Raw genomic sequence first — 26,027 nt, forward strand, 5'->3', positions numbered from 1 at the left:
AAATACCAGGCAGTCAGTAATGGGAAAGACCTTTCGCAGCCTAGGATTTTGGAGAGCAGCTGCCTGCCCGAATAGACAATACAGACCTTGATAGAGCAAGGGTCTGCTTCAGCGTAAGGCAGGGTCATGTGTCCAAAATCCAGCTGTTACCAGCCAGCTTCCATAGTCTATACGCCAGTTTGGTGCAGTGGTGAAGTGCGGGGACTCTTAGCTGGGAGAACTGGTTTGATTCCCCCCTCCCTCCACTCGCAGCTGCTGGAATGGCCATAGCTCTCGCAAGAGTTGTCCTTGAAAGGGCAGCTTCTGTCAGAGCTCTCTCAGCCCCACCCACCTCACAGGGGGAGGGAAGTAAAGGAGATTGTGACCACTCTGAGATTCAGCTTATAGGGCAGGATATAAATCCAAAATCTTCTTCAGCGTAAAGCAGCGTCACATGTCCAAAATCCAGCTGTTACCAGCCAGCAATTCCATTGTCTGTGTGCTTGCTTCCCTTGGGACAGGCAGCCTGGATTCCAGCTCCCCTTCCAGCAGTCCCACCTTCTGGAATTACAGCCGGTCCATGGCGGACTACGCCCAGATGCTCAGGAAGTTCCAGTACCAACCGGCGTGCAGGTCGCAGGCGCCCTCAGCCCACAAGGACGAAGTCGACCTCAGCTCCAAGCAGGCTGCGGAAGAGGTGAGTAGGATACGGCAAAGGGGAAGGGGGCCATTTTGGTGTAACGTTCTTTAAGAGCTGAGACATTTTAGTCGCACAGTCATTGGCGAGCGGAGGAGCAAGCCTCACTGAATCCAGGGTGGGGGCTTATTTGGGGCAGTGTTCCCGCTAAGCTGAGTTAGGGTGAGCCAGCTCACAGATTTTTAGCCTCCGGCTTGCACATTTTTGTTTTAGCTCAGGAAGGATGACCCCAGAGCACACTCATTTATACAGCAGCTCACCACTTTAATGCCAGGAGCTCAGAAAGTAGTATTTTTGCTCACACGACTCTGCAGCTTAAAGGGAACATTGCTTTGGAATATATAGTAAAAGCATAAAGGATCAGGCTGTGTTTACCACTTTTTATCTATCATAGAGTCATAAAGTTAAGAACATAAGAGAAGCCATGTTGGATCAGGCCAGTGGCCCATCCAGTCCAACACTCTGTGTCATGGAGAGCCAGTATGGTATAGTGGTTAAGTGTGCGGACTCTTATCTGGGAGAACCGAGTTTGATTCCCCACTCCTCCACTTCCACCTGCTAGCATGGCCTTGGGTCATCCGTAGCTCTGGCAGAGATTGTCCTTGAAAGGGCAGCTGCAGTGAGAGCCCTCTCCAGCCCCACCCACCTCACAGGGTGTCTGTTGTGGGGGAGGAAGGTAAAGGAGATTGTGAGCCGCTCTGAGACACTTTGGAGTGGAGGGTGGGATATAAATCCAATATCATCATCTTCTTCTTCTTCTTCTACATAAGAACATAAGAGAAGCCATGTTGGATCAGACCAATGGCCCATGCAGTCCAACACACTGAGTCACAGAAGAACATAAGAGAAGCCATGTTGGATCAGACCAATGGCCCATGCAGTCCAACACTCTGTCACATAAGAACATAAGAGAAGCCATGTTGGATCAGGCCAATGGCCCATCCAGTCCAACACACTGAATCACAGAAGGACATAAGAGAAGCCATGTTGGATCAGGCCAGTGGCCCAACCAGTCCAGCACTCTGTGTCACATAAGAACATAAGAGAAGCCATGTTGAATCAGGCCAATGGCCCATCCAGCCCAACACTCTATGTCACATAAGAACATAAGAGAAGCCATGTTGGATCAGGCTAATGGCCCATCCAGTCCAACACTGTGTCACAGAAGAACATAAGAAAAGCCATGTTGGATTAGGCCAATGATCCATCCAGTCCGACACTGTGTCACTTAAGAACAGAAGAGAAGCCATGTTGGATCAGGCCAATGGCCCATCCAGTCCAACACTCTGTCACATAAGAATCTAAGAGAAGCCATGTTTGATCAGGCCAATGGCCCCTCCAGTCCAACACAGTGAGTCAGAAGAACATAAGAGAAGCCATGTTGGATCAGGCCAATGGCCCCTCCAGTCCAACACAGTGAATCACAGAAGAACATAAGAGAAGCCATTTTGGATCAGGCCAGTGGCCCCTCCAGTCCAACACAGTGAGTCACAGAAGAACATAAGAGAAGCCATGTTGGATCAGTCAATGGCCCCTCCAGTCCAACACAGTGAGTCACAGAAGAGCATAAGAGAAGCCATGTTGGATCAGGCCAATGGCCCCTCCAGTCCAACACAGTGAGTCACAGAAGAACATAAGAGAAGCCATGTTGGATCAGGCCAATGGCCCCTCTAGTCCAACACAGTGAGTCACAGAAGAACATAAGAGAAGCCATGTTGGATCAGGCCAGTGGCCCCTCCAGTCCAGCACTCTGTGTCATATAAGAACATCAGAGAAGCCATGTTGGATCAGGCCAATGGCCCATCCAGTCCAACACTCTGTGTCACAGAAGAACATAAGAGAAGCCATGTTGGATCAGGCCAGTGGCCCATCCAGTCCAACACTCTGTGTCACAGAAGAGCATAAGAGAAGCCATGTTGGATCAGGCCAATGGCCCCTCCAGTCCAACACAGTGAGTCACAGAAGAGCATAAGAGAAGCCATGTTGGATCAGGCCAGTGGCCCCTCCAGTCCAACACTCTGTCAAACGTGTGGCCCAGGGGCTGAATTAGGCCTCCGGAGGGCTTCTATCAGGCGCACAAGTAAGGTTGCTTCCTTCTTTCTCTTGCTTCCTTCAGTTATCAGAGACTGTTTAATAAAATATTGCAAGAGAGTTAATCTTTTAAATATGTGTTATTTAAAGATTTTAAAAAAGAACCCCTTGTGCTTGTGTCCTCTATGCCCTCCTAACAAATGAATTTGACATCCTTTCTCTAAGCTGTGGAGTCCTGTGCGCAAAAATTCTACTTGATGAGCTGCTGGCATTAGAGTTGTGATCTGCTGCACAGATGAGTTTTCTCTGGGGCTGTTTTTCCTGAGCTAAGACAAAAATGTGTGAGACGGAGGCCAAATAACTGATCTAGCTCACACAAACTCAACTTAGAAGAAAAAGAAGATCTGCAGATTTATACCCCGCCCTTCTCTCTGAATCAGAGCCTCAGTGCAGTTTACAATCTCCTGTATCTTCTCCCCCCACAACAGACACCCTGTGAGGTGGGTGGGGCTGAGAGGGCTCTCCCAGCAGCAGCCCTTTCAAGGACAACTCTTATGAGAGCTATGACTGACCCAAGGCCATTCCAGCAGCTGCAAGGGGAGGAGTGGGGAATCAAACCCAGTTCTCCCAGATAAGAGAGCTCTGGCTGACCCAAGGCCATTCCAGCAGCTGCAAGTGGAGGAGGGGGGAATCAAACCCGGTTCTCCCAGATAAGAGAGCTCTGGCTGACCCAAGGCCATTCCAGCAGCTGCAAGTGGAGGAGTGTGGAATCAAACCCGGTTCTCCCAGATAAGAGAGCTCTGGCTGACCCAAGGCCATTCCAGCAGCTGCAAGTGGAGGAGTGTGGAATCAAACCCGGTTCTCCCAGATAAGAGAGCTCTGGCTGACCCAAGTCCATTCCAGCAGCTGCAAGTGGAGGAGTGGGGAATCAAACCCAGTTCTCCCAGATAAGAGAGCTATGGCTGCCCAAGGCCATTCCAGCAGCTGCAAGTGGTGAAGTGGGGAATCAAACCCGGTTCTCCCAGGTAAGAGTCCACGTACTTAAGCACTACACCAGACTGGCTCTCCCAGTTGTCCCCAACCTGTAGAAGACAATTTTTTCCATAGACTGGTGGGTAGTGGGGAGGTGCGATGGTTTCGGGATGATACAATTGTGCACTTTATTCCTATTTCCTTGGTGTGGTGGTTAAGTGTGCAGACTCCTATCGAGGAGAACTGGGTTTGATTCCCCCTCCTCCACTTGCAGCTGCTGGAATGGCCTTGGGTCAGCCACAGCTCTCGTAGGAGTGGTCCTTGAAAGGGCAGCTGCTGTGAGAGCTCTTTCAGCCCCACCCACCTCACAGGGTGTCTCTTGTGGGAGAGGAAGGTAAAGGAGATTGTGAACCACTCTGAGACTCTGAAATTTGGAGTGGAGGGCAGGATATAAATCCAATGCCTTATTATTATTATTATAACTAATACTTCTACTAAATTGTAATATATAATGAAATAATTGTACAACTTACGGCCCGCTTGCTAACAAGCCAAGGTGCAGGGGTTGGGGACCTCTGACATAGAGGGAACCCTGCCTATAATGTGGATCAACAGTGAAAGTATCCTGAAAATACTTAACAATTCAACAATATATATTCAATAGAGATTCAACACTGTTACAATACAATTCATTACGCTTCTACAAAAGTTCATTCTATTCTACAAAAATTCATACAACACTAATGCAACGCGCAAAGACAGAATTAAAGTTCATAAAAAGACTCTCCGTTTGTGTGTCTTTTTCTTGACTTTAAAGTGCTCATAGACATTCGCCCGACTCCGCAGGAAGAATAAAGTGCTACTGCGGTCCGAATTTCGAATGCAGACGATTTAAGTTCTGGAAATTCCTTCTTCAATCTTGCAGATGTTAAATTGAAACTTTCAATTAAAATGGATAAAAGGAAGTACTTCTTCATTCAAAGGGTGATTAAGATGTGGAATTCCCTGCCACAGGAGGTGGTGGCGGCTACAAGCATAGCCAGCTTCAAGAGGGGATTGGATGAAAATATGGAGCAGAGGTCCATCAGTGGCTATTGGCCATATATATATATATATATATTGGCCACTGTGTGACACAGAGTGTTGGACTGGATGGGCCACTGGCCTGATCCAACATGGTTTCTCTTATGTTCTTATGTGACACAGAGTGTTGGACTGCATGGGCCATTGGCCTGATCCAACATGGCTTCTCTTATGTTCTTATGTGACACAGAGTGTTGGACTGGAGGGGCCACTGGCCTGATCCAGCATGGCTTCTCTTATGTTCTTATGTGACAGAGTGTTGGACTAGATGGGTCATTGGCCTGATCCAACATGGCTTCTCTTACGTTCTTATGTGACACAGTGTGTTGGACTGGATGGGCCATTGGCCTGATCCAACATGGCTTCTCTTCTCTACTTATGTGACACAGAGTGTTGGACTGGATGGGCCATTGGCCTGATCCAACATGGCTTCTCTTATGTTCTTCTGTTGGACTGGATGGACCATTGGCCTGATCCAACATGGCTTCTCTTCTGTTCTTATGTGACACAGAGTGTTGGACTGGATGGGCCATTGGCCTGATCCAACATGGCTTCTCTTATGTTCTTCTGTTGGACTGGATGGACCATTGGCCTGATCCAACATGGCTTCTCTTCTGTTCTTATGTGACACAGAGTGTTGGACTGCATGGGCCATTGGCCTGATCCAACATGGCTTCTTCTTATGTTCTTAAAATAGTGGGTCAAAATAAGCCTCAACAGTAAAGCTGCCTGTAATACTGTTTCAGATTCCTTTGTCTTAGAGATTCTTCCCACATTCCTAGTCATTCACATATTTTGAATGCTTTTCCCTGCCAGCAGCAAAAATAAGGCCTGAATCACAGAGCAGGGGTACAGCATCCTTTGGCCTTTAGTGCACCTATCTCAATTTCCAAAAGCTTATTCATTAAACTGCCCAACCTCCTAGGGAGATGGGTGCATTTCCTCTAGGGTGCTGGCTGGGAAAAGCATTCAAAATATGTGAATGACAAGAAATGTGGGAAGAGTCTCTAAGACAAAGGAATCTGAAACAGTATTACAGGCAGCTTTACTGTTGAGGCTTATTTTGACCCACTTATTTTCAACAATTTCACAACTGATGACAGTTTGATTCAACATCTGCAAGACTGAAGAAGCAATTTCCAGAACTTAAATCGTCTGCGTTCGAAATTCGGTCCGCACTAGCGCTTTGTTCTTCCTGCGGAGTCGGGTGAACGTCTGTGAGCACTTTAAAGTCAAGAAATCGGCACACACAAGCGGAGAGTCTTTTTATGAACTTTAATTCTGTCTTTGCGCATTGCATTAGCGTTGTGCGAATTGTTGTAGAATAGAATGAACTTCTGTCGAAGCGTGACAAATTCTATTTTTAACAGTGTTGGATTTCCATTGAATATATATGGTTGAATTGTGAAGTATTTTCAGGATTCTTTCGTTATTTTTCCACATGTTTTTGCTGTTATTTCAATCCTCATGGTGAATCCCTAGGCTTTAGCATTATAATGTGGATCAGGCCAAAAGCCTTGGCTTGTTGATCCGTCAGAAAGGCGGCCTGACACAATGTGGAATTCCTGGCTCTTGCTCAGAGCCCCCTTGCTTTTCTCACACAGGTTTGGGCGAGAGTGTCCATGAGCCGGCAGCTGCTAGATCACATGGACTCCTGGACGGCCAAGTTCCGAAACGTGAGTTCCGCCCTTTTCCCTTTAGAAGCCGACGTGCTCTAGGGCTGGGAGGCCAAAATGGGTCTGGGAAAGAGCCCTGCCCCCCGGATCAGGGGGTGGTAGGCAAGGAGGCAGAACAGGATCATGGCAGCTCCTGTATGCCTCCAGCAGGATGGGGACTGCCAGCTCATGCGTGCAGGAGCTGCTAGCTCACAGCATCGGCTCCCACCGCCTGCCCACCTTGTGTAGTGCCAGGGGGCCTTCCCCGATGCCGTTGCCGTGCACCAACCTGAGCTTTCCTGGTAGCCTAAATGCCCCCAGAGGGCTCCTATCAGGTCTCCAAGCAACGGGCTGTCGTCTGCTTCCTTCTCCCTTGTTCTTGCTTCTTTCTGCATCACAGCTCGCTTTGCCAGGCTTATTCAATCACACAGCAGAGCTACAGAGCAAAACCTCTGTGTTCTCCATGGGCTGAGGCTCCTCCCTTGGAGAGGAGGGAGAGCTTGCTTTGCCAGGTTCTCAATCGCACAGCAGAGCTGCTGAGCCAAGCCTCTCTTCCTTCTCTTGACTGAGGCTCCTCCCCCTCCTGGTCCCTTGGGGAAGGAAGGAAAGAGCCAGAGCTTCCTTTGCCCAGCTCCCTGGATCCCAGGGGAGCGATACAAAGAAAGCACCCTTAAGACCAATGAGTTCTAATGTTTTAAATCATGTTTTAAATCATGTTTGTCTGTGTCCTTTATAAATTTATATCTCCACTACCTGGTATTACATATTATGACACAAATGGTCCAGCACAACAAGGTCTCATGTCAGATCCGGCCCTCATGAGTTCGACACCCCTGCCTTAATGGCTAGTCTGTCTGCTCTTGCCTCGGTGAAGTCGGGGGGTCGTGGCAGGGGTGGGTCAAGCGCAAACAATAATAGAACTTGGATGGGCCCCGGAGGTGAAGGTTTCGGCCTCAGGCGCTGGAACTCCCAGCACAGGGCTTGAGGAGTGAGGAATCAAACCTGGTTCTCTGAGATAGAGTCCACGCACTTCACCACTAGAGGTGGCCAAACTGTGGCTTGGGAGCCATGAGAACATAACATAAGAGAAGCCATGTTGGATCAGGCCAATGGCCCCTCCAGTCCAACACTCTGTGTCACATAAGAACAGAAGAGAAGCCATGTTGGATCAGGCCAATGGCCCATCCAGTCCAACACTCTGTGTCACATAAGAACATAAGAGAAGCCATGTTGGGTCAGGCCAGTGGCCCATCCAGTCCAACACTCTGTGACACATAAGAACTTAAGAGAAGCCATGTTGGATCAGGCCAGTGGCCCCTCCAGTCCAACACTCTGTGTCACATAAGAACATAAGAGAAGCCATGTTGGATCAGGCCAGTGGCCCCTCCAGTCCAACACTCTGTGTCACATAAGAACATAAGAGAAGCCATTTGGATCAGGCCAGTGGCCCCTCCAGTCCAACACTCTGTGTCACATAAGAGAAGCCATGTTGGGTCAGGCCAGTGGCCCATCCAGTCCAACACTCTGTGACACATAAGAACTTAAGAGAAGCCATGTTGGGTCAGGCCAGGGCCCCTCCAGTCCAACACTCTGTGTCACATAAGAGAAGCCATGTTGGGTCAGGCCAGTGGCCCATCCAGTCCAACACTCTGTGTCACAGAAGAACATAAGAGAAGCCATGTTGGGTCAGGCCAGTGGCCCCTCCAGTCCAACACTCTGTGTCACATAAGAGAAGCCATTTGGATCAGGCCAGTGGCCCCTCCAGTCCAACACTCTGTGTCACATAAGAGAAGCCATGTTGGGTCAGGCCAGTGGCCCCTCCAGTCCAACACTCTGTGACACATAAGAACTTAAGGGAAGCCATGTTGGATCAGGCCAGTGGCCCCTCCAGTCCAACACTCTGTGTCACATAAGAACATAAGAGAAGCCATGTTGGGTCAGGCCAGTGGCCCATCCAGTCCAACACTCTGTATCACACAGTGGCCAATATATGTGTGTATATACGTTTGTATATACACACATATATATATGTATATACTGTGGCTAATAGCCACTGATGGACCTCTGTTCCATATTTTTATGCAATCCCCTCTTTAAGCTGGCTATGCTTGTAGCCGCCACCGCCTCCTGTCGCAGTGAATTCCACATGTTAATCACCCTTTGGGTGAAGAAGTACTTCCTTTTATCCATTCTAACCTGACTGCTCAGCAATTTCATCGAATGCCCACGAGTTCTTGTATTGTGAGAAAGGGAGAAAAGGACTTCTTTCTCTGTTTTCTCCATCCCATGCATAATCTTGTAAACCTCTGTCATGTCTTTCAAAGCCCCCACCACCCCATCAGCCAGCTTGGAGAAGGCACTGTCTCTTTAAATCACTTCCCCAAGCCAAGCCAGCCAGTGGTTTGGAGAATGCAGTTAAAGTTAAAGTTGCTTTCTTTCCACCTCTCTCTCCCCCTCATCTATTTTTCCTTCCTGCCTTCCCTCCCTCCAGCTCCCAAACATCTGACGTCCATGTCTTGCGGCTCTCAAACATCTGACGTTTATTTTAGGCGGCTCTTACATTTAGCAAGTTTGGCCACCCCTGCACTGCACCAAACTATTGTGCTACACACTGCACCCATTGTGCCATTAGTGTGGAAAGTGTTCGTTGCTTTGCATGCTCACACGGGGTCAGTAGCGAGTTGATTTGCGCTGCCTGGTTCCTTCTGACTCCATCTTTAACAATATGCTGTAAATAGATCCAGGCGAAGTTGCCATGTCGGTCTGAAGCAACGCGACAAAGTTTGAGAGAGCCAGTTGGTGTAGTGGTTAAGTGTGCGGACTCTTATCTGGGAGAAGCGGGTTTGATTCCCCACTCCTCCACTTGCACCTGCTGGAATGGCCTTGGGTCAGCCATAGCTCTGGCAGAGGTTGTGCTTGAAAGGGCAGCTGCTGTGAGAGCCCTCTCCAGCCCCACCCACCTCACAGGGTGTCTGTTGTGGGGGAGGAAGGTAAAGGAGATTGTGAGCCGCTCTGAGACTCTTTGGAGTGGAGGGCGGGATATAAATCCAATATCTTCATCTACCTCACAGGGTGTCTGTTGTGGGGGGGGGAGGTAAAGGAGATTGTGAGCTGCTCTGAGACTCTTCGGAGTGGAGGGCGGGATAAATCCAGGGTGTCTGTTTGGGAGGGGAGGAAGGTAAAGGAGATTGTGAGCCGCTCTGAGACTCTTCGGAGTGGAGGGCGGGATATAAATCCAATATCTTCATCTACCTCACAGGGTGCCTGTTGTGGCGGGGGGGGGGGGAGGTAAAGGAGATTGTGAGCCGCTCTGCGACTCTTCGGAGTGGAGGGCAGGATATAAATCCAATATCTTCATCTACCTCACAGGGTGTCAGTTGTGGGGGAGGAAGGGAAAGGAGATTGTGAGCCATTCTGAGACTCTTCGGAGTGGAGGGCGGGATATAAATCCAATATCTTCTTCTTGTTCTTCTTCTTGACTCCATTGACACCTTTTAAGACCAGCAAAAGTTTTATTCACAGTATGAGCTTTTGTGCGGATGCACCCTTTTTCAGATAAGAAACGTGCATGCAGACAAAAGATCGTACCTTGGGTAAAACTTTCCCTTTTTTTAACATTTTGTAAAGTTGATTAACTTTCATAACGTTATTACAAAGTGACATAAAGAAGATATTGGATTTATAGCCCGCCCTCCACTCCGAAGAGTCTCAGAGCAGCTCACAATCTACTTTACCTTCCTCCTCCCCCACAACAGACACCTTGTGAGGTAGATGAAGATATTGGATTTATATCCCGCCCTCCACTCCGAAGAGTCTCAGAGCGGCTCAGAATCTCCTTTCCCTTCCTCCCCCACAACAGACACCCTGTGAGGTAGATGAAGATATTGGATTTATATCCTGCCCTCCATTCCGAAGAGTCTCAGAGTGGCTCACAATCTCCTTTCCCTTCCCCCCCCCACAACAGACACCCTGTGAGGTAGATGAAGATATTGGATTTATATCCCGCCCTCCACTCCGAAGGGTCTCAGAGCGGCTCACAATCTCCTTTATCTTCCTCCCCAACAACAGACACCCTGTGAGGTAGATGAAGATACTGGATTTATATCCCGCCCTCCACTCTGAAGAGTCTCAGAGCGGCTCACAATCTCCTTTACCTACCTAAAGGAGTACATAACATCAATGTTGTATCTTTTGTTATAATTTCCAGAATAAAACTTTCGTGATCTTAAAGGTGCCACTGGACTCAAACTTTGTTCGATTTGCTGTAACCTGGGGGTGTCGATGTCATTATTTATGAAGGCCAGTTTGATGAATGAGACCTTGTTGGGCCAGACCGGGCCATGTTGGGCCAGGCTATGTGTATAAGATGGGATTGGATAATAAGATGGAGCCGAGGTCCATCAGTGGCAGTCACAGAGGTCCATCAGAGGTCCATCAGTCACAGTATATATGGACATTTGAAGCTGCCTTCTACTGAATCAGACCCTGGGTCCATCAAAGTCAGTCTTGTCTACTCAGACTGGCAGCGGCTCTCCAGGGTCTCAAGCTGAGGTTTTTCACACCTCTTTGCCTGGACCCTTTTTAGTTAGAGATGCCAGAGATTGAACCTGGGACCTTCTGCTTACCAAGCAGATGCTCTACCACTGAGCCATCGTCCCTCCCCAAACGTATATATATGTGTGTGTGTGTGTTCACACACACATATATTGGCCACTGTGTGACACAGAGTGTTATACTGGATGGACCATTGGCCTGATCCAACAAGGCTTCTCTTATGTTCTTATATCTATTTAAAATTAGGTAGCAGAGATATACACTTTATAAAGGACACAGACAAACACAATTAAATATTTTTTTAAAAAAACTTTAAAACATGCTTAAAACATTAGTACTTGTTGGTATTAAAGGTGCTTCTAGGAAACTGGGCAAAAGAAGCTCTGGCTCTTTTCTTCCTTCCCCAGGGAACCAGGAGGGGGAAGGAAGATAGGCTTGGCTCAGTAGCTCTGCTGTGTGATTGAGAGAGCCTGGCAAAGCAAGCTCTGTCTACCCCTCTTCCTCCCCAAGGGAGGAGCCTCAGCCAATGAAGAAAATAGAGGTTTTGCTCTGTAGCTCCTGTGCGATTGAGCAAGCCTTGCAAAGCAAACTATTATGCAGAAGGAAGCAAGAGAGAGGGAGAAGGAATCTGATAACCAGTTGCTCAGCGGCCTGATAGGAGCCTTCTGGGGGGCTGATTTGGCCCCTGGGCCGCATGTTTGACACCCCTTTGTAAAGTGTATTAGTGCGCACATCGGCTTATAAATAAGCACAGGAATGTTGGTATTGCTGTTTCTTCCTCAGTGGTGCTGTTGTAGTAATTTCAAATTCAATTCTTCCAATTTAACTGCCTGTGATTCTTTTTCTCTCCCGACCACTCCTGCCTGGCCACAGTGGATTAGTGAGACCATCTTAGTGCCTCTTGTTCAAGAAACTGAGTCTGTGAGCACTCAGCTGAGACGAATGGGCTGCCCTGAGCTACAGATTGGAGGTAGGAGAAGTACAGTCTTTTTATTTTAGGTTCAGTGTGTGCGTGTGATGTGCAGTTTAGCTCCTTCTGATTTACGGCGGCCCTATGAATTCCTATCCTCCAAAGCATCCTCTCATTAACAGTAAATGTTCTTATGTGACACAGATTGTTGGACTGGAGGTGCCACTGGCCTGATCCAACGTGGCTTCTCTTATGTTCTTATGTGACACAGAGTGTTGGACTGGATGGGCCACTGGCCTGATCCAACATGGCTTCTCTTATGTTCTTATGTGACACAGAGTGTTGGACTGGATGGGCCACTGGCCTGATCCAACATGGCTTCTCTTATGTTCTTATGTGACACAGAGTGTTGGACTGGAGGGGCCACTGGCCTGATCCAACATGGCTTCTCTTATGTTCTTATGTGACACAGAGTGTTGGACTGGAGGGGCCACTGGCCTGATCCAACATGGCTTCTCTTATGTTCTTCTGTGACACAGAGTGCTGGACTGGATGGGCCACTGGCCTGATCCAACATGGCTTCTCTTATGTTCTTAGGGGAGTCTGACAGTAGCCTCTTGCAGTGATGCAGTGTGGAATAAATTTATTGGTTTCCATGCCAGAGATTTGCATCCTCAGGGCATTGAACTACCTTTGCAAGGATTTGCGCTTGGTTTTTCTTTTGATGCCGATTGAAAGAGTTGTTTTTCTTCTCCCTGCAGACGCCAGCATCAGCAGTCTAAAGCAAGCGGCCTTGGTGAAGGCGCCCCTCATTCCCACCCTGAACACGATCGTGCAGTACCTGGACCTTACGCCGAACCAGGAGTATTTGGTCGAACGGATCAAAGGTTAAATGGTCTTTTCTTGTTTGGAGAGAGCCAGGATTGGTTTAGTGGTGAAGTGTGCAGACTCTTATTTGGGAGAACCGGGTGTGATTCCCCACTCCTCCACTTGCACCTGCTGGAATGGCCTTGGGTCAGCCAGAGCTCTCTTATCTGGGAGATCTGGGTTTGATTCCCCACTTCTCCACTTGCACCTGCTAGAATGGCCTTGGGTCAGCCAGAGCTCTCGCAAAGCTGTCCTTGAAAGGGCCGCTTCTGGGAGAGCTCTCTCAGCCCCACCTACCTCACAGTGTGTCTGTTATGGGGTCAGGGAGGAAAGTAAAAGGAGCTTGTGAGCCACTCTGAGATTCAAAATATACAGCAGGATTTCTTCTTCTTCTTCTCCCTTCTCCTCTCCTCATCCTCTTCCTGTGGCGAAGGCATTCGTGGGGCAGTGTTTACTCCCATTGTTTGAAGCTCCCTGGACTTTGCCCTCTGCTGATGGGGAAAGCACACAAGAAGAAGATGATATTGGATTTATAGCCTTCCTTTCTCTCTGAATCTCAGAGTGGCACGCAATCTTCTTTACCTCCCCCCAACATACAACAGACACCCTGTGAGGTAGGTGGGGCTGAGAGAGCTCTGACAGAAAGTGCCCTTTCAAGGCCATTCCAGGTGCTGCAAGTGGAGGAGTGGGGAATCAAACCCGGTTCTCCCAGATAAGAGAGCTCTGGCTGACCCAAGGCCATTCCAGCAGGTGCAAGTGGAGGAGTGGGGTATCAAACCCGGTTCTCCCAGATAAGAGAGCTCTGGCTGACCCAAGGCCATTCCAGCAGCTGCAAGTGGAGGAGGGGGGAATCAAACCCAGTTCTCCCAGATAAGAGAGCTATGGCTGACCCAAAGCCATTCCAGCAGCTGCCAGTGGAGGAGTGGGGAATCCAACCCGGTTCTCCCAGATAAGAGAGCTCTGGCTGACCCAAGGCCATTCCAGCAGCTGCAAGTGGAGCAGTGGGGAATCAAACCCAGTTCTCCCAGATAAGAGAACTCTGGCTGACCCAAGGCCATTCCAGCAGCTGCAAGTGGAGGAGGGGGGAATCAAACCTGGTTCTCCCAGATAAGAGAGCTCTGGCTGACCCAAGGCCATTCCAGCAGCTGCAAGTGGAGGAGTGGGGAATCAAACCCCGTTCTCCAAGATAAGAGTCCAGAAGCGTAACCAAACTGGCTCTCTCAATAATACTGGATTTATATCCCGCCCTTCACTCTGAATCTCAGAGCGGTTCACAATCTCCTTTACCTCCCCCCAACGTACAACAGACACCCTGTGAGGTGGGTGGGGCTCTCCCGGAAGATGCCCTTTCCAAGACAACCTCTATGAGAGGTATGGCTGACCCAAGGCCTTTCCAGCAGCTGGAAGTGGAGGAGAGGGGAAGCATGCCCGGTTCTCCCAGATAAGAGTCCGTGCACTTAACCACTGCACCAAACTGGCTCTCTAGGAAGAGTTCAGGAAGGAGTCACAGCCCTGAAAGCTGATTAAAATAACCAAGAAATTGTGACTAGGCACAAGAACATACAAAAATCAGCCAAACAGTATGGTGCCAGTTTGGTGTAGTGGTTAAGTGTGCGGACTCTTATCTGGGAGAACCGGGTTTGATTCCCCACTCCTCCACTTACAGCTGCTGGAATGGCCTTGGGTCGGCCATTGCTCTTGCAAGAGTAGTCCTTGAAAGGGCAATTTTTGTCAGAGCTCTCTCAGCCCCACCCACCTCACAGAGTGTATTGTTGTGGGGGGAGAAGATATAGGCGATTGTAAGTCGCTCTGAGTCTCTGATTCAGAGAGAAGGGTGGGGTATAAATCTGTCATCTTCTTCTTCATGCGATTATTACATTCAAAACTGCTGTTACATGCATACTTATAAACACAGTCACTATGTAGCAAGGAGGTTTACAGAAGGTACACCGTGTGCTCAGATAGAAATATCATAGAGTCCCCAGAAAAGCCTCCAAAACCTCAGAGGGCTCCAGCAGGTGTAGGCAAATAGTCCGCAGGCAATTCTTCAAAGTTATCAGAATACCAGCCCCAGGACACAGCATCCAGATTCAAGCTATGTATTCAGCCACTTTGGCCTTCCAGAGCGGGTTGCATTAAGTGAAATGGAGTCTCCAACGCAGGTAAGTCTCAGGGAATCTCCAGTCCAAGACATGAACAGTCTCGTAATGAACAAAGCAGGAGTCAAGGTGTATCTTTGAGACCAACAAAGTTTTATTCCAAATGTAAGCTTTCGTGTGCTAAAAGCACACTTCTTCAGACGAGGGGATCAAGTACAGTGGGCTGAAATACATGCATTGGTGGGTTAAGAGGGCAAACTAAGAACATAAGAGAAGCCATGTTGGATCAGGCCAATGGCCCCTCCAGTCCAACACTCTGTGTCACATAAGAACATAAGAGAAGCCATGTTTCATCAGGCCAATGACCCATCCACTCCAGCACTCTGTATCACAGAGTGGCCAAAAATTTATATATATATATATATATATATATATATACACACACACACACACACACACTGTGGCTAATAGCCACTGATGGACCTCTGCTCCATATTTTTATCTAACCCCCTCTTAAAGCTGGCTATGCTCGTAGCCGCCACCACCTCCTGTGGCAGTGAATGCCACATGTTAATCACCCTTTGGGTGAAGAAGTATCTCCTTTTATCCGTTCTAACCCAAATGCTCAGCAATTTCATCGAATTTCATCGAAACTGATGTCTCGTAGTGAGAAATTTTCCAAACTCAGGCATAAGAACAGAAGAGAAGCCATGTTGGATCAGGCCAATGGCCCATCCGGTCCAGCACTCTGAGTCACACAGTGGCCAAAAGCCAGGTGCCATCAAGAGGACCATCACTGTGGCCAGGACACCAGAAGCCCTCCCACTGTTGCCCCCCCCAAGCACCAAGAAAACAGAGCATTACTACCCCAGACAGAGAGTACTGCCCCAGACAATACGCTGTGGCTAATAGCCACTGAACCCCGTGGCGCAGAGTGGTAAAGCTGCAGTGCTGTAGTCCTAAGCTCTGCTCACAACCTGAGTTCGATCCCAGCGGAAGCTGGGTTCAGGTAGCTGGCTCCAGGTCGACGCAGCCTTCCATCCTTCCGAGGTCGGTCAAATGAGTACCCAGCTTGTTGCGGGGGGGGGGGGAGTGTGGATGACTGGGGAAGGCAAGAGCAAACCACCCTGTAAAAAGTCTACCATGAAAACGAGAAAGCAGCGTCACCCCAGAGTTGGAAACGACTAGTGCTTGCGCAGGGGACTACCTTTTTAATAGCCACTGATGGACCTCTGCTCCAAATGTTTCTCCAGTCCCCTCTTGACGCTGTCTATGCTTGTAGCCGCCATCACCTGTGGCAGTGAATTCTACGTGTTAATCACCCTTTGGGTGAAGAAGGACTTCCTTTTATCAGTTCTGCTCAGCAATTTCATTGCGTGCCCACGTGTTCTTGTTTTGTGAAAAAGGGAGAAAAGGCAGCTGAGCATTGGACTTGTTTATGGGCTAAAAATAGACTGAGGACTGTATGATATTTCTATCTGAGCACGTTCTGTACCTTCTGTTGTGTGCCTGTGTTTATAAGTATGCATGTAAGAGTAGTTTTTTTTAATGTAATAATCGTGGCATATTGTTAGGTTGCCTTTTCTGTGTTCTTGTGCCAAGTCACAGTTTCTCGGTTATATCATTCTGTCGATGGGGAGGCTGTGGGGTGTTTGCGTGGAAAGCTTCAGGCGGTGCAGACAGGTCAGCCAGGAGGTGCGTGGCTGCCGAGGCCTTCTCCCTAATCAAACGTTGCCCGTCTTTTATCTCTGCTGTTGACAAGCTTCTAGAGAGGAGTCCCTTTCCTTGGAACAAGATAAAGTGCTCTCCCATCTAGCGAGAGAATCTGGACCAATGAGTTCTTTGAGAACTCTTCTTTAAGCCGGTTAGCCCCAGATCTATCGGATTATTATCTTAAACTGCTCTCCAGAATTTTTCTGTAAGCCCAAGTCACACACACACACACACAGAGCACCAAAATCCCATTCGGTGCCTTCTGAGAGTTCCAGCCGGAGAGATCTGATCTGCCGACCGCATCAAGGCTTCGATAGAGGAGAATGGCCCTCTTAACCTTCTGCTAAGTCTTTCTAGCTCGAACGCGCGATCGTCGTCTAGATAAACGGTTGGTTCTCAACGAACAGCGGGTGGAAGAATCAATCTGAGAACGCATCTGCTAAGCCATCATTGTCCTTTTTCGAGCAAGATCACAAGAACAGATGTGACTTTTAACCTCTGTTGTGAGGCAATAATTTCTGTAACTGGTCTCAGCAGCTGCCAAAAGATCACAGGAGAACCTTGTGCGGTCAGATAGGCCAACAGAGGAACCTGGGCTGAGCTCACAGCTACTCCGAAATCTGCACGAGCAGCAAGAAAACAGGGGGGGGGGGGTGTCATCAAAATTCTGCTGTGTCCGTAAACCTCATCACGGATTGGATTTTTATCCCTCCTTTACATTTGTAAGAAGCTCAGAGCGGTATATATGATATGGCAGAGAGTCCCTGGCTTTTTGGCAGAGCCTTTAGAAGAGAGCAAGAGTCCAGCAGCACCTTAAAAAGTAACCAGATTTGTCACAGCACAGGGCTTTTTTTTTGTAGCAGGAACTCCTTGGCATATTAGGACACACACCCTGATGTAGCCAGTCCTCCTGGAGCTTACGGGGCTCTTCTTTCAGGGCCTAATGTAAGCTCTTGGACGATTGCCTACATCAGGGGTGTGTGGCCTAATAGGCAAAGGAGTTCCTGCTATTAAAAAAGCCCTGGTCACAGGGTATGATCATTCTTAAGAACAAAAGAGAAGCCATGTTGGATCAGGCCAGTGGCCCATCCAGTCCAACACTGTGTCACATAAGAACAGAAGAGAAGCCATGTTGGATCAGGCCAGTGGCCCATCCAGTCCAACACTCTGTGTCACATAAGAACATAAGAGAAGCCATGTTGGATCAGGCCAGTGGCCCATCCAGTCCAACACTCTGTGTCAAAGAAGAACATAAGAGAAGCCATGTTTGATCAGGCCAATGGCCCATCCAGCCCAACACTCTGTGTCACAAAAGAACAGAAGAGAAGCCCTGTTGGATCAGGCCAATGTTCCATCCAGTCCATCACTCTGTGTCACATAAGAACAGAAAAGAAGCCATGTTGCATCAGGCCAGTGGCCCATCCAGTCCAGCACTCTGTGTCACATAAGGACATAAGAGAAGCCATGTTGGATCAGGCCAGTGGCCCATCCAGTCCAACACTCTGTGTCACAGAAGAACATAAGAGAAGCCATGTTTGATCAGGCCAATGGCCCATCCAGCCCAACACTCTGTGTCACAAAAGAACAGAAGAGAAGCCGTGTTGGATCAGGCCAATGGCCCATCCAGTCCAACACTCTGTGTCACAGAAGAACATAAGAGAAGCCCTGTTGGATCAGGCCAATGTTCCATCCAGTCCATCACTCTGTGTCACATAAGGACATAAGAGAAGCCATGTTGGATCAGGCCAGTGGCCCATCCAGTCCAGCACTCTGTGTCACAGAAGAACATAAGAGAAGCCATGTTTGATCAGGCCAATGGCCCATCCAGCCCAACACTCTGTGTCACAAAAGAACAGAAGAGAAGCCCTGTTGGATCAGGCCAATGTTCCATCCAGTCCATCACTCTGTGTCACATAAGAACAGAAAAGAAGCCATGTTGCATCAGGCCAGTGGCCCATCCAGTCCAGCACTCTGTGTCACATAAGGACATAAGAGAAGCCATGTTGGATCAGGCCAGTGGCCCATCCAGTCCAACACTCTGTGTCACAGAAGAACATAAGAGAAGCCATGTTTGATCAGGCCAATGGCCCATCCAGCCCAACACTCTGTGTCACAAAAGAACAGAAGAGAAGCCGTGTTGGATCAGGCCAATGGCCCATCCAGTCCAACACTCTGTGTCACAGAAGAACATAAGAGAAGCCCTGTTGGATCAGGCCAATGTTCCATCCAGTCCATCACTCTGTGTCACATAAGGACATAAGAGAAGCCATGTTGGATCAGGCCAGTGGCCCATCCAGTCCAGCACTCTGTGTCACAGAAGAACATAAGAGAAGCCATGTTTGATCAGGCCAATGGCCCATCCAGCCCAACACTCTGTGTCACAAAAGAACAGAAGAGAAGCCCTGTTGGATCAGGCCAATGTTCCATCCAGTCCATCACTCTGTGTCACATAAGAACAGAAAATAAGCCATGTTGGATCAGGCCAGTGGCCCATCCAGTCCAGCACTCTGTGTCACATAAGGACATAAGAGAAGCCATGTTGGATCAGGCCAGTGGCCCATCCAGTCCAGCACTCTGTGTCACATAAGGACATAAGAGAAGCCATGTTGGATCAGGCCAGTGGCCCATCCAGTCCAACACTCTGTGTCACAGAAGAACATAAGAGAAGCCATGTTTGATCAGGCCAATGGCCCATCCAGCCCAACACTCTGTGTCACAAAAGAACAGAAGAGAAGCCGTGTTGGATCAGGCCAATGGCCCATCCAGTCCAACACTCTGTGTCACAGAAGAACATAAGAGAAGCCCTGTTGGATCAGGCCAATGTTCCATCCAGTCCATCACTCTGTGTCACATAAGAACAGAAAAGAAGCCATGTTGGATCAGGCCAGTGGCCCATCCAGTCCAGCACTCTGTGTCACATAAGGACATAAGAGAAGCCATGTTGGATCAGGCCAGTGGCCCATCCAGTCCAGCACTCTGTGTCACATAAGGACATAAGAGAAGCCATGTTTGATCAGGCCAATGGCCCATCCAGCCCAACACTCTGTGTCACAAAAGAACATAAGAGAAGCCGTGTTGGATCAGGCCAATGGCCCATCCAGTCCAACACTCTGTGTCACAAAAGAACATAAGAGAAGCCATGTTTGATCAGGCCAATGGCCCATCCAGCCCAACACTCTGTGTCACAAAAGAACAGAAGAGAAGCCGTGTTGGATCAGGCCAATGTTCCATCCAGTCCATCACTCTGTGTCACATAAGAACATAAGAGAAGCCCTGTTTGATCAGGCCAGTGGCCCATCCAGTCCAACACTCTGTGTCACAGAAGAACAGAAGTGAAGCCGTGTTGGATCAGGCCAATGGCCCATCCAGTCCAACACTCTGTGTCACATAAGAACATAAGAGAAGCCCTGTTGGATCAGGCCAATGGCCCATCCAGTCCAACACTCTGTGTCACAGAAGAACATAAGAGAAGCCCTGTTGGATCAGGCCAATGGCCCATCCAGTCCAACACTCTGTGTCACAGAAGAACATAAGAGAAGCCCTGTTGGATCAGGCCAATGTTCCATCCAGTCCAACACTCTGTGTCACAGAAGAACAGAAGAGAAGCCGTGTTGGATCAGGCCAATGGCCCATCCAGTCCAACACTCTGTGTCACAGAAGAACATAAGAGAAGCCCTGTTGGATCAGGCCAATGTTCCATCCAGTCCAACACTCTGTGTCACAGAAGAACAGAAGAGAAGCCGTGTTGTATCAGGCCAATGGCCCATCCAGTCCAGCACTCTGTGTCACATAAGAACATAAGAGAACCCCTGTTGGATCAGGCCAATGGCCCATCCAGTCCAACACTCACATAAGAACATAAGAGAAGCCATGTTGGATCAGGCCAATGGCCCATCCAGTCCAACACTCTGTGTCACAGAAGAACATAAGAGAAGCCATGTTGAGTCAGGCCAATGGCCCATCCAGTCCAACACTCTGTGTCACACAGTGGCCAAAAAACCAAGCGTCATCAGGAGGTCCACCAGTGGAGCTAAAAGCCCTCCCACTATGCCCCCCAAGCACCAAGAATACAGAGCATCACTGCCGCAGACAGAGTTCCATCAATACGCTGTGGCTAGTAGCCATTGATGGACCTCTGCTCCAGATGTTTATCCAATCCCCTCTTGAAGCTGTCAATGCTTGCAGCCGCCACCACCTCCTGTGGCCGTTAATTCCATGTGTTGATCAGCCTTAGGGAGAAGAAGGACTTCCTTTCTAACCCAGCTGCTCAGCAATTTCATGGAGTGGCCACAAGTTCTCGTATTGTGAGAAAGGGAGAAAAGTGCTTTCTCTACCTTCTCTACCCCATGCATCGTCTTGTAAACCTCTCTCTGCCGGTGCGGGTGTTTGCAGAGTGAGCAGTGTGATGTGTGCAACGATGAGCCCCAGTACAGAAGTGAGCCAGACACCTGCAGCTAGTGCCAAAACAGTGTATTTACAATATCTATACAACGTGCTCACTAGTGCAGAAAGATATATCAAATACAGGACCAAAGTGCTCCGCCAGCATGTGTCTCCTCGAAGAGAGACCTGTGCATTGCTAGCACAGTCCATATATAGTTCCTTTAGCCAATCCTGGCAGTCCACAGTCATGCTGACTCAGCAGGTCCTTTCCACCTGCCCTCTACCGGCTAGAACCGGCTTGTAGATAAGGTCACTGTGCCCTAGCCTGCCAGCTAGATCATCTGCTGTCACAATAGAGCTGTCAGACTGTGTAAAGATAGATTCAATACTGACACTCTCATGTCACCCTTCAGTCGACATTTCTCCAAGCTAAAGAGCCCCAAGCGTTTTAGCCATTCTCATAGGGAAAGTGTTCCAACCCTTGAATCATTCTTAACTTCAGATATGAAAGCTCCCACCCTGCCACCAGTTTGGTTTGTCTTTAAGGTGGTCCTGGACTCTTGCTCTTTTTTGCTGCTGCAGACAGATATAACATGGATGCCTGTCTGGTAGAGCCCCTGCTTGGCATACAGAAGGTCCCAGGTTCAGTCCCTGGCATCTCCAGTGAAAAGGACCAGGCAGGAGGTGATGGGAAAGACCTCCGCCTGAGACCCTGGAGAGCCATGAAGTGGGACTGTGGCTCAGTGCTAGAGTCTCTGCTTGGCATGCAGAAGGTCCCAGGTTCAGTCCCCAGCATCTCCAGTGAAAAGGACCAGGCAGGAGGTGATGGGAAAGACCTCAGGCTGAGACCCTGGAGAGCCATGAAGTGGGACTGTGGCTCAGTGGCAGAGCATCTGCTTGGTACGCAGAAGGTCCCAGGTTCAATCCCTAACATCTCCAGTTAAAAGGACCAGGCAGGAGGTGATGGGAAAGACCTCAGCCTGAGACCCTGGAGAGCAGGTGTCAGTCTGAATAGACAGGACTGGTCTTGATGAACCAAGCATCTGATTCAGCATAAGGCAGATTCATATTGCATTCATTCATCGTTCTCTCTGGGAGGGGCCATGGCTCAGTGTCAAGACATCTGCCTGGCACGCCGAAGGTCCCGAGTTCAGTCCCCAGCATCTCCAGTTGAAAGAACCAGGCAGGAGGTGACGTGAAAAACCTCCGCCTGTGACTGGAGAGCCAATGCCAGTTGAGTAGACGATTGTGTGATCGACCAAAGGTCTGATTCCGTATAGTTCTCCCTGCCTCTGCATTATTCTCACTGCCGGGCTGAAAGAGAGCTACTAACCTGAGATCACCTAGCAGTTCTTATGGTGGAGGGATGGTTCAGACCTCCCCGGTGCTGGTTCGGCTGTGGCACCCCTGCATTGCACCAGCAGTCACGATGACCTGGGTGTTTTTTGTTTGCACTTTTTGCTGTATGGTATGCAGGCCTTGAATTCAGCAGGAGCTCCTGAACCTTTCTGAGGGTTCCCCCTCCTCCCCCCCCCACCTACCCTGTCCATTGGATAGGAGGTGCAGCTGCATAACAATCCCTGGATGAGGAGAGCGGGCAGCCAGCCAGCCGCCAGGAGCTTTGCCACGCCCCCAGCAGCCCTCATTCACCCCTGGAGAGCCCGCGCCACCCTTTCTCCACTTCTGATGTGATTTTGGGCAGCGGGTGACTTGCTGGCCTTTTGACTGGGAGGGAAGCAGGAGAGCCCCAGGCGAGCGAGGCCTGCTTGGACTGGCTGTATCTCTAGCCCAAGCAGGCCTCACTCGCCCGGGGCTCTCCTTTCTTGCCTCAGGTTGCTTTTGACTGTGGGAGGGGGCTCATATAACGAGTTATGCTAACGAGCTCCACCACCTATTTTTCTACTAAACGACCCCTGATGATACGGAAACATCGAGGATTGAATAGCAGTGTATACGGCACCCTCTTCCCCGCTTTATTTTCACGGCAGCCCAGTGCGGTGGAAGCGACTGGCTCCATGTCGGCCTACGAGCTTCACGACAGAGTGGAGATGAGAGCTCAGGTCTCCCAGATCCTAGTCTCCCAGATCATCATGTCAGCTCTTAAGTGTCGCTTGCGCGACTGCCCTCTGGGTAAAGTGTTGTTGACAGCGCACCTATTTTGAGACTGGCTCCCCCTCTGGCTGCAAAATTGCCCTTACCTGAATAGCCCAGACCAGCCTGATCTTGTCAGATCTTGAAAGTTCAGCAGGGTCGACTCTGGCAAGTACTTGAATGGGAGACCTTGGAATACCGGAGGCGAGAGGCTGGAGCAGGCTTTATTCAGCCACCTCCCTGAATATCCTCCAGGCCCCCAGTAGGGGGCAGTCACTAGAGGTTGCCATGGCTTCCAGATGTGCACACACAGATAGAATCATAGAGTTGGAAGGGACCTCCAGGGTCATCTAGTCCAACCCCCATGCGCAATGCAGGAAACTCACAAACACCTCACCCTAACTTCACAGGATCCTCACTGCTGTCAGTTGGCCATCTAGCCTCTGTTTAAAATCCTAGAGTTGGAAGGGACCTCCAGGGTTATCTAGTCCAACCCCCAGTACCATGCAGAAAACTCACAAATACCTCCCCCTAACTTCACAGGATCCTCACTGCTGTCAGATGGCCATCTAGCCTCTGTTTAAATACCTAGAATCCTAGAGTTGGAAGGGACCTCCAGGGTCATCTAGTCCAGCCCCCTGCACAATGCAGGAAACTCACAAACCCCTCCCCCTAAATTCACAGGATCCTCACTGCTGTCAGATGGCCATCCAGCCTCTGTTGAAAAACCTCCAAGGAGGGAGAGCCCACCACCTCCCAAGGTGGAAGCCTCTTCCACTGAGGAACCGCTCTAACGGTCAGGAGGTTCTTCCTAATGTTGAGCCGGAAACTGTTATGATTTAATTTCAACCTGTTGGTTCTGGTCCTACCATCTGGGGCCACGGAAAACAATTCCCCACCCTCCTCTACATGACAGCCCTTCAAGGACTGGAAGATGGTGATCCTATCACCTCTTAGCCGCCTCCTCTCCAGACTGAACATCCCCAGCTCCTTCAGCATGCACATATAATTTTTTTTTAAACAAACCCAAAAATAATTGGCTGTCTGTTTCTGCCGCTCTCTCCCCCAGAGCTGTCTCAAGGTGGGTGCATGAGCTCCTTCAGATGGAACCGAGGCGGAGACTTCAAGGCACGCAAATGGGATACCGACCTGCCCACGGATTCTGCAGTAAGTTCTACGTTTTTTTCCTGGGGGTTGTACCCTGGGGCCTCGGGGTAGGCAAAGGTTGTGGGTTGCGGTACAGAGAACCTGGGCTTTTCCCCTGGCCATCCGACCCCTTTCCTTTTGAGCTGTAGGTATATTATGCTCTCTTTGGTGATGGTGGCGATGGTTGAATGCTGCCAACTCTTATGAAATATTTTGAAGAGTCAGATCCAACTTAAACCGGAACTGGTTTTGTTGAATATGTTCCCTAAAGACTATACAAAAGGAACAAGACATTCGATGGCACATGTTAATACTGCAGCTTTTGTTTGCTCAGAATTGGAAGCTTCAAAAGTTACCTACGAAGCAGGAGTTGATAGGGAAAGTACTGGAAGCAGCAGAGATGGGCTGTTTCTCTTTAATGCTTGCTGGGAAATCCAAAGAGGAAGCAAGAAAATACTGGGGAAAGTTATATATCTGGTTAGATACTTAAACTGCTTTAATGATGAATGGTGGAAGATGCTCTTCAAATTATTTAATTGGAATATAAACCAAACATGAACTAAATTGACAATCTAAATGAGAATTTACAATACAACTCTATATGACTAATGTGATAAGAGACTAAATGTGTAATAATAATGATATGATGGGACTTCTTTATATTTGGTGATACAACGATATGCAGAATGTTTTCTATACTTTTTGAACAGATGTTTTATTACTTTATCCACTTCCCTTTTCCCCTTGTGAGCCGCTCTGAGACTCCTTGGAGTGGAGGGCGGGATATAAATCCAATATCTTCATCTACCTCACAGGGTGTCTGTTGTGGGGGAGGAAGGCAAAGGAGATTGTGAGCCGCTCTGAGACTCTTCGGAGTGGAGGGTGGGATATAAATCCAATATCTTCATCTACCTCACAGGGTGTCTGTTGTGGGGGAGGAAGGCAAAGGAGATTGTGAGCTGCTCTGAGACTCTTCGGAGTGGAGGGCGGGATATAAATCCAATATCTTCATCTACCTCACAGGGTGTCTGTTGTGGGGGAGGAAGGTAAAGGAGATTGTGAGCCGCTCTGAGACTCTTCAGAGTGGAGGGCAGGATATAAATCCAATATCTTCATATACCTCACAGGGTGTCTGTTGTGGGGGAGGAAGGCAAAGGAGATTGTGAGCTGCTCTGAGACTCTTCGGAGTGGAGGGCGGGATATAAATCCAATCCAGGGTGTCTGTTGTGCGGGAGGAAGGCAAAGGAGATTGTGAGCCACTCTGAGACTCTTCGGAGTGGAGGGCGGGATATAAATCCAATATCTTCATCTACCTCACAGGGTGTCTGTTGTGGGGGAGGAAGGGAAAGGAGATTGTGAGCCGCTCTGAGACTCTTCGGAGTGGAGGGCGGGATATCAATCCAATATCTTCATCTACCTCACAGGGTGTCTGTTGTGGGGGAGGAAGGGAAAGGAGATTGTGAGCTGCTCTGAGACTCTTCGGAGTGGAGGGCGGGATATAAATCCAATATCTTCATCTACCTCAGAGGGTGTCTGTTGTGGGGGAGGAAGGGAAAGAAGATTGTGAGCCACTCTGAGACTCTTCGGAGTGGAGGGCGGGATATAAATCCAATATCTTCATCTACCTCACAGGGTGTCTGTTGTGGGGGAGGAAGGCAAAGGAGATTGTGACCTGCTCTGAGACTCTTCGGAGTGGAGGGCAGGATATAAATCCAATATCTTCATCTACCTCACAGTGTGTCTATTGTGGTGTGGGGTGGGGGGAGGGAAAGGAGATTGTGAGCCGCTCTGAGACTCTTCGGAGTGGAGGGTGGGATATAAATCCAATATCTTCATCTACCTCACAC

At 49.1% G+C, this 26,027-nt stretch overlaps 1 protein-coding gene across 2 annotated transcripts in view; it reads left to right on the forward strand.

The window, feature by feature from the left end:
- TMEM209 (transmembrane protein 209) overlaps positions 1-26,027 on the forward strand; it is a 48,842-nt gene that overhangs the window by 9,632 nt on the left and 13,183 nt on the right. For both annotated transcript variants that reach the window (XM_060246026.1, XM_060246025.1), the window contains exons 6-10: positions 501-676; positions 6,367-6,438; positions 11,845-11,941; positions 12,643-12,768; positions 24,104-24,201. In XM_060246026.1, coding sequence (XP_060102009.1) covers positions 501-676; positions 6,367-6,438; positions 11,845-11,941; positions 12,643-12,768; positions 24,104-24,201 — 569 coding nt within the window. The remainder of the gene's footprint in view (positions 1-500; positions 677-6,366; positions 6,439-11,844; positions 11,942-12,642; positions 12,769-24,103; positions 24,202-26,027) is intronic.

This window comes from Heteronotia binoei, chromosome 8 (genome assembly GCF_032191835.1).
Source record: "Heteronotia binoei isolate CCM8104 ecotype False Entrance Well chromosome 8, APGP_CSIRO_Hbin_v1, whole genome shotgun sequence".
NCBI classification, from domain to species: Eukaryota; Metazoa; Chordata; class Lepidosauria; order Squamata; family Gekkonidae; genus Heteronotia; species Heteronotia binoei.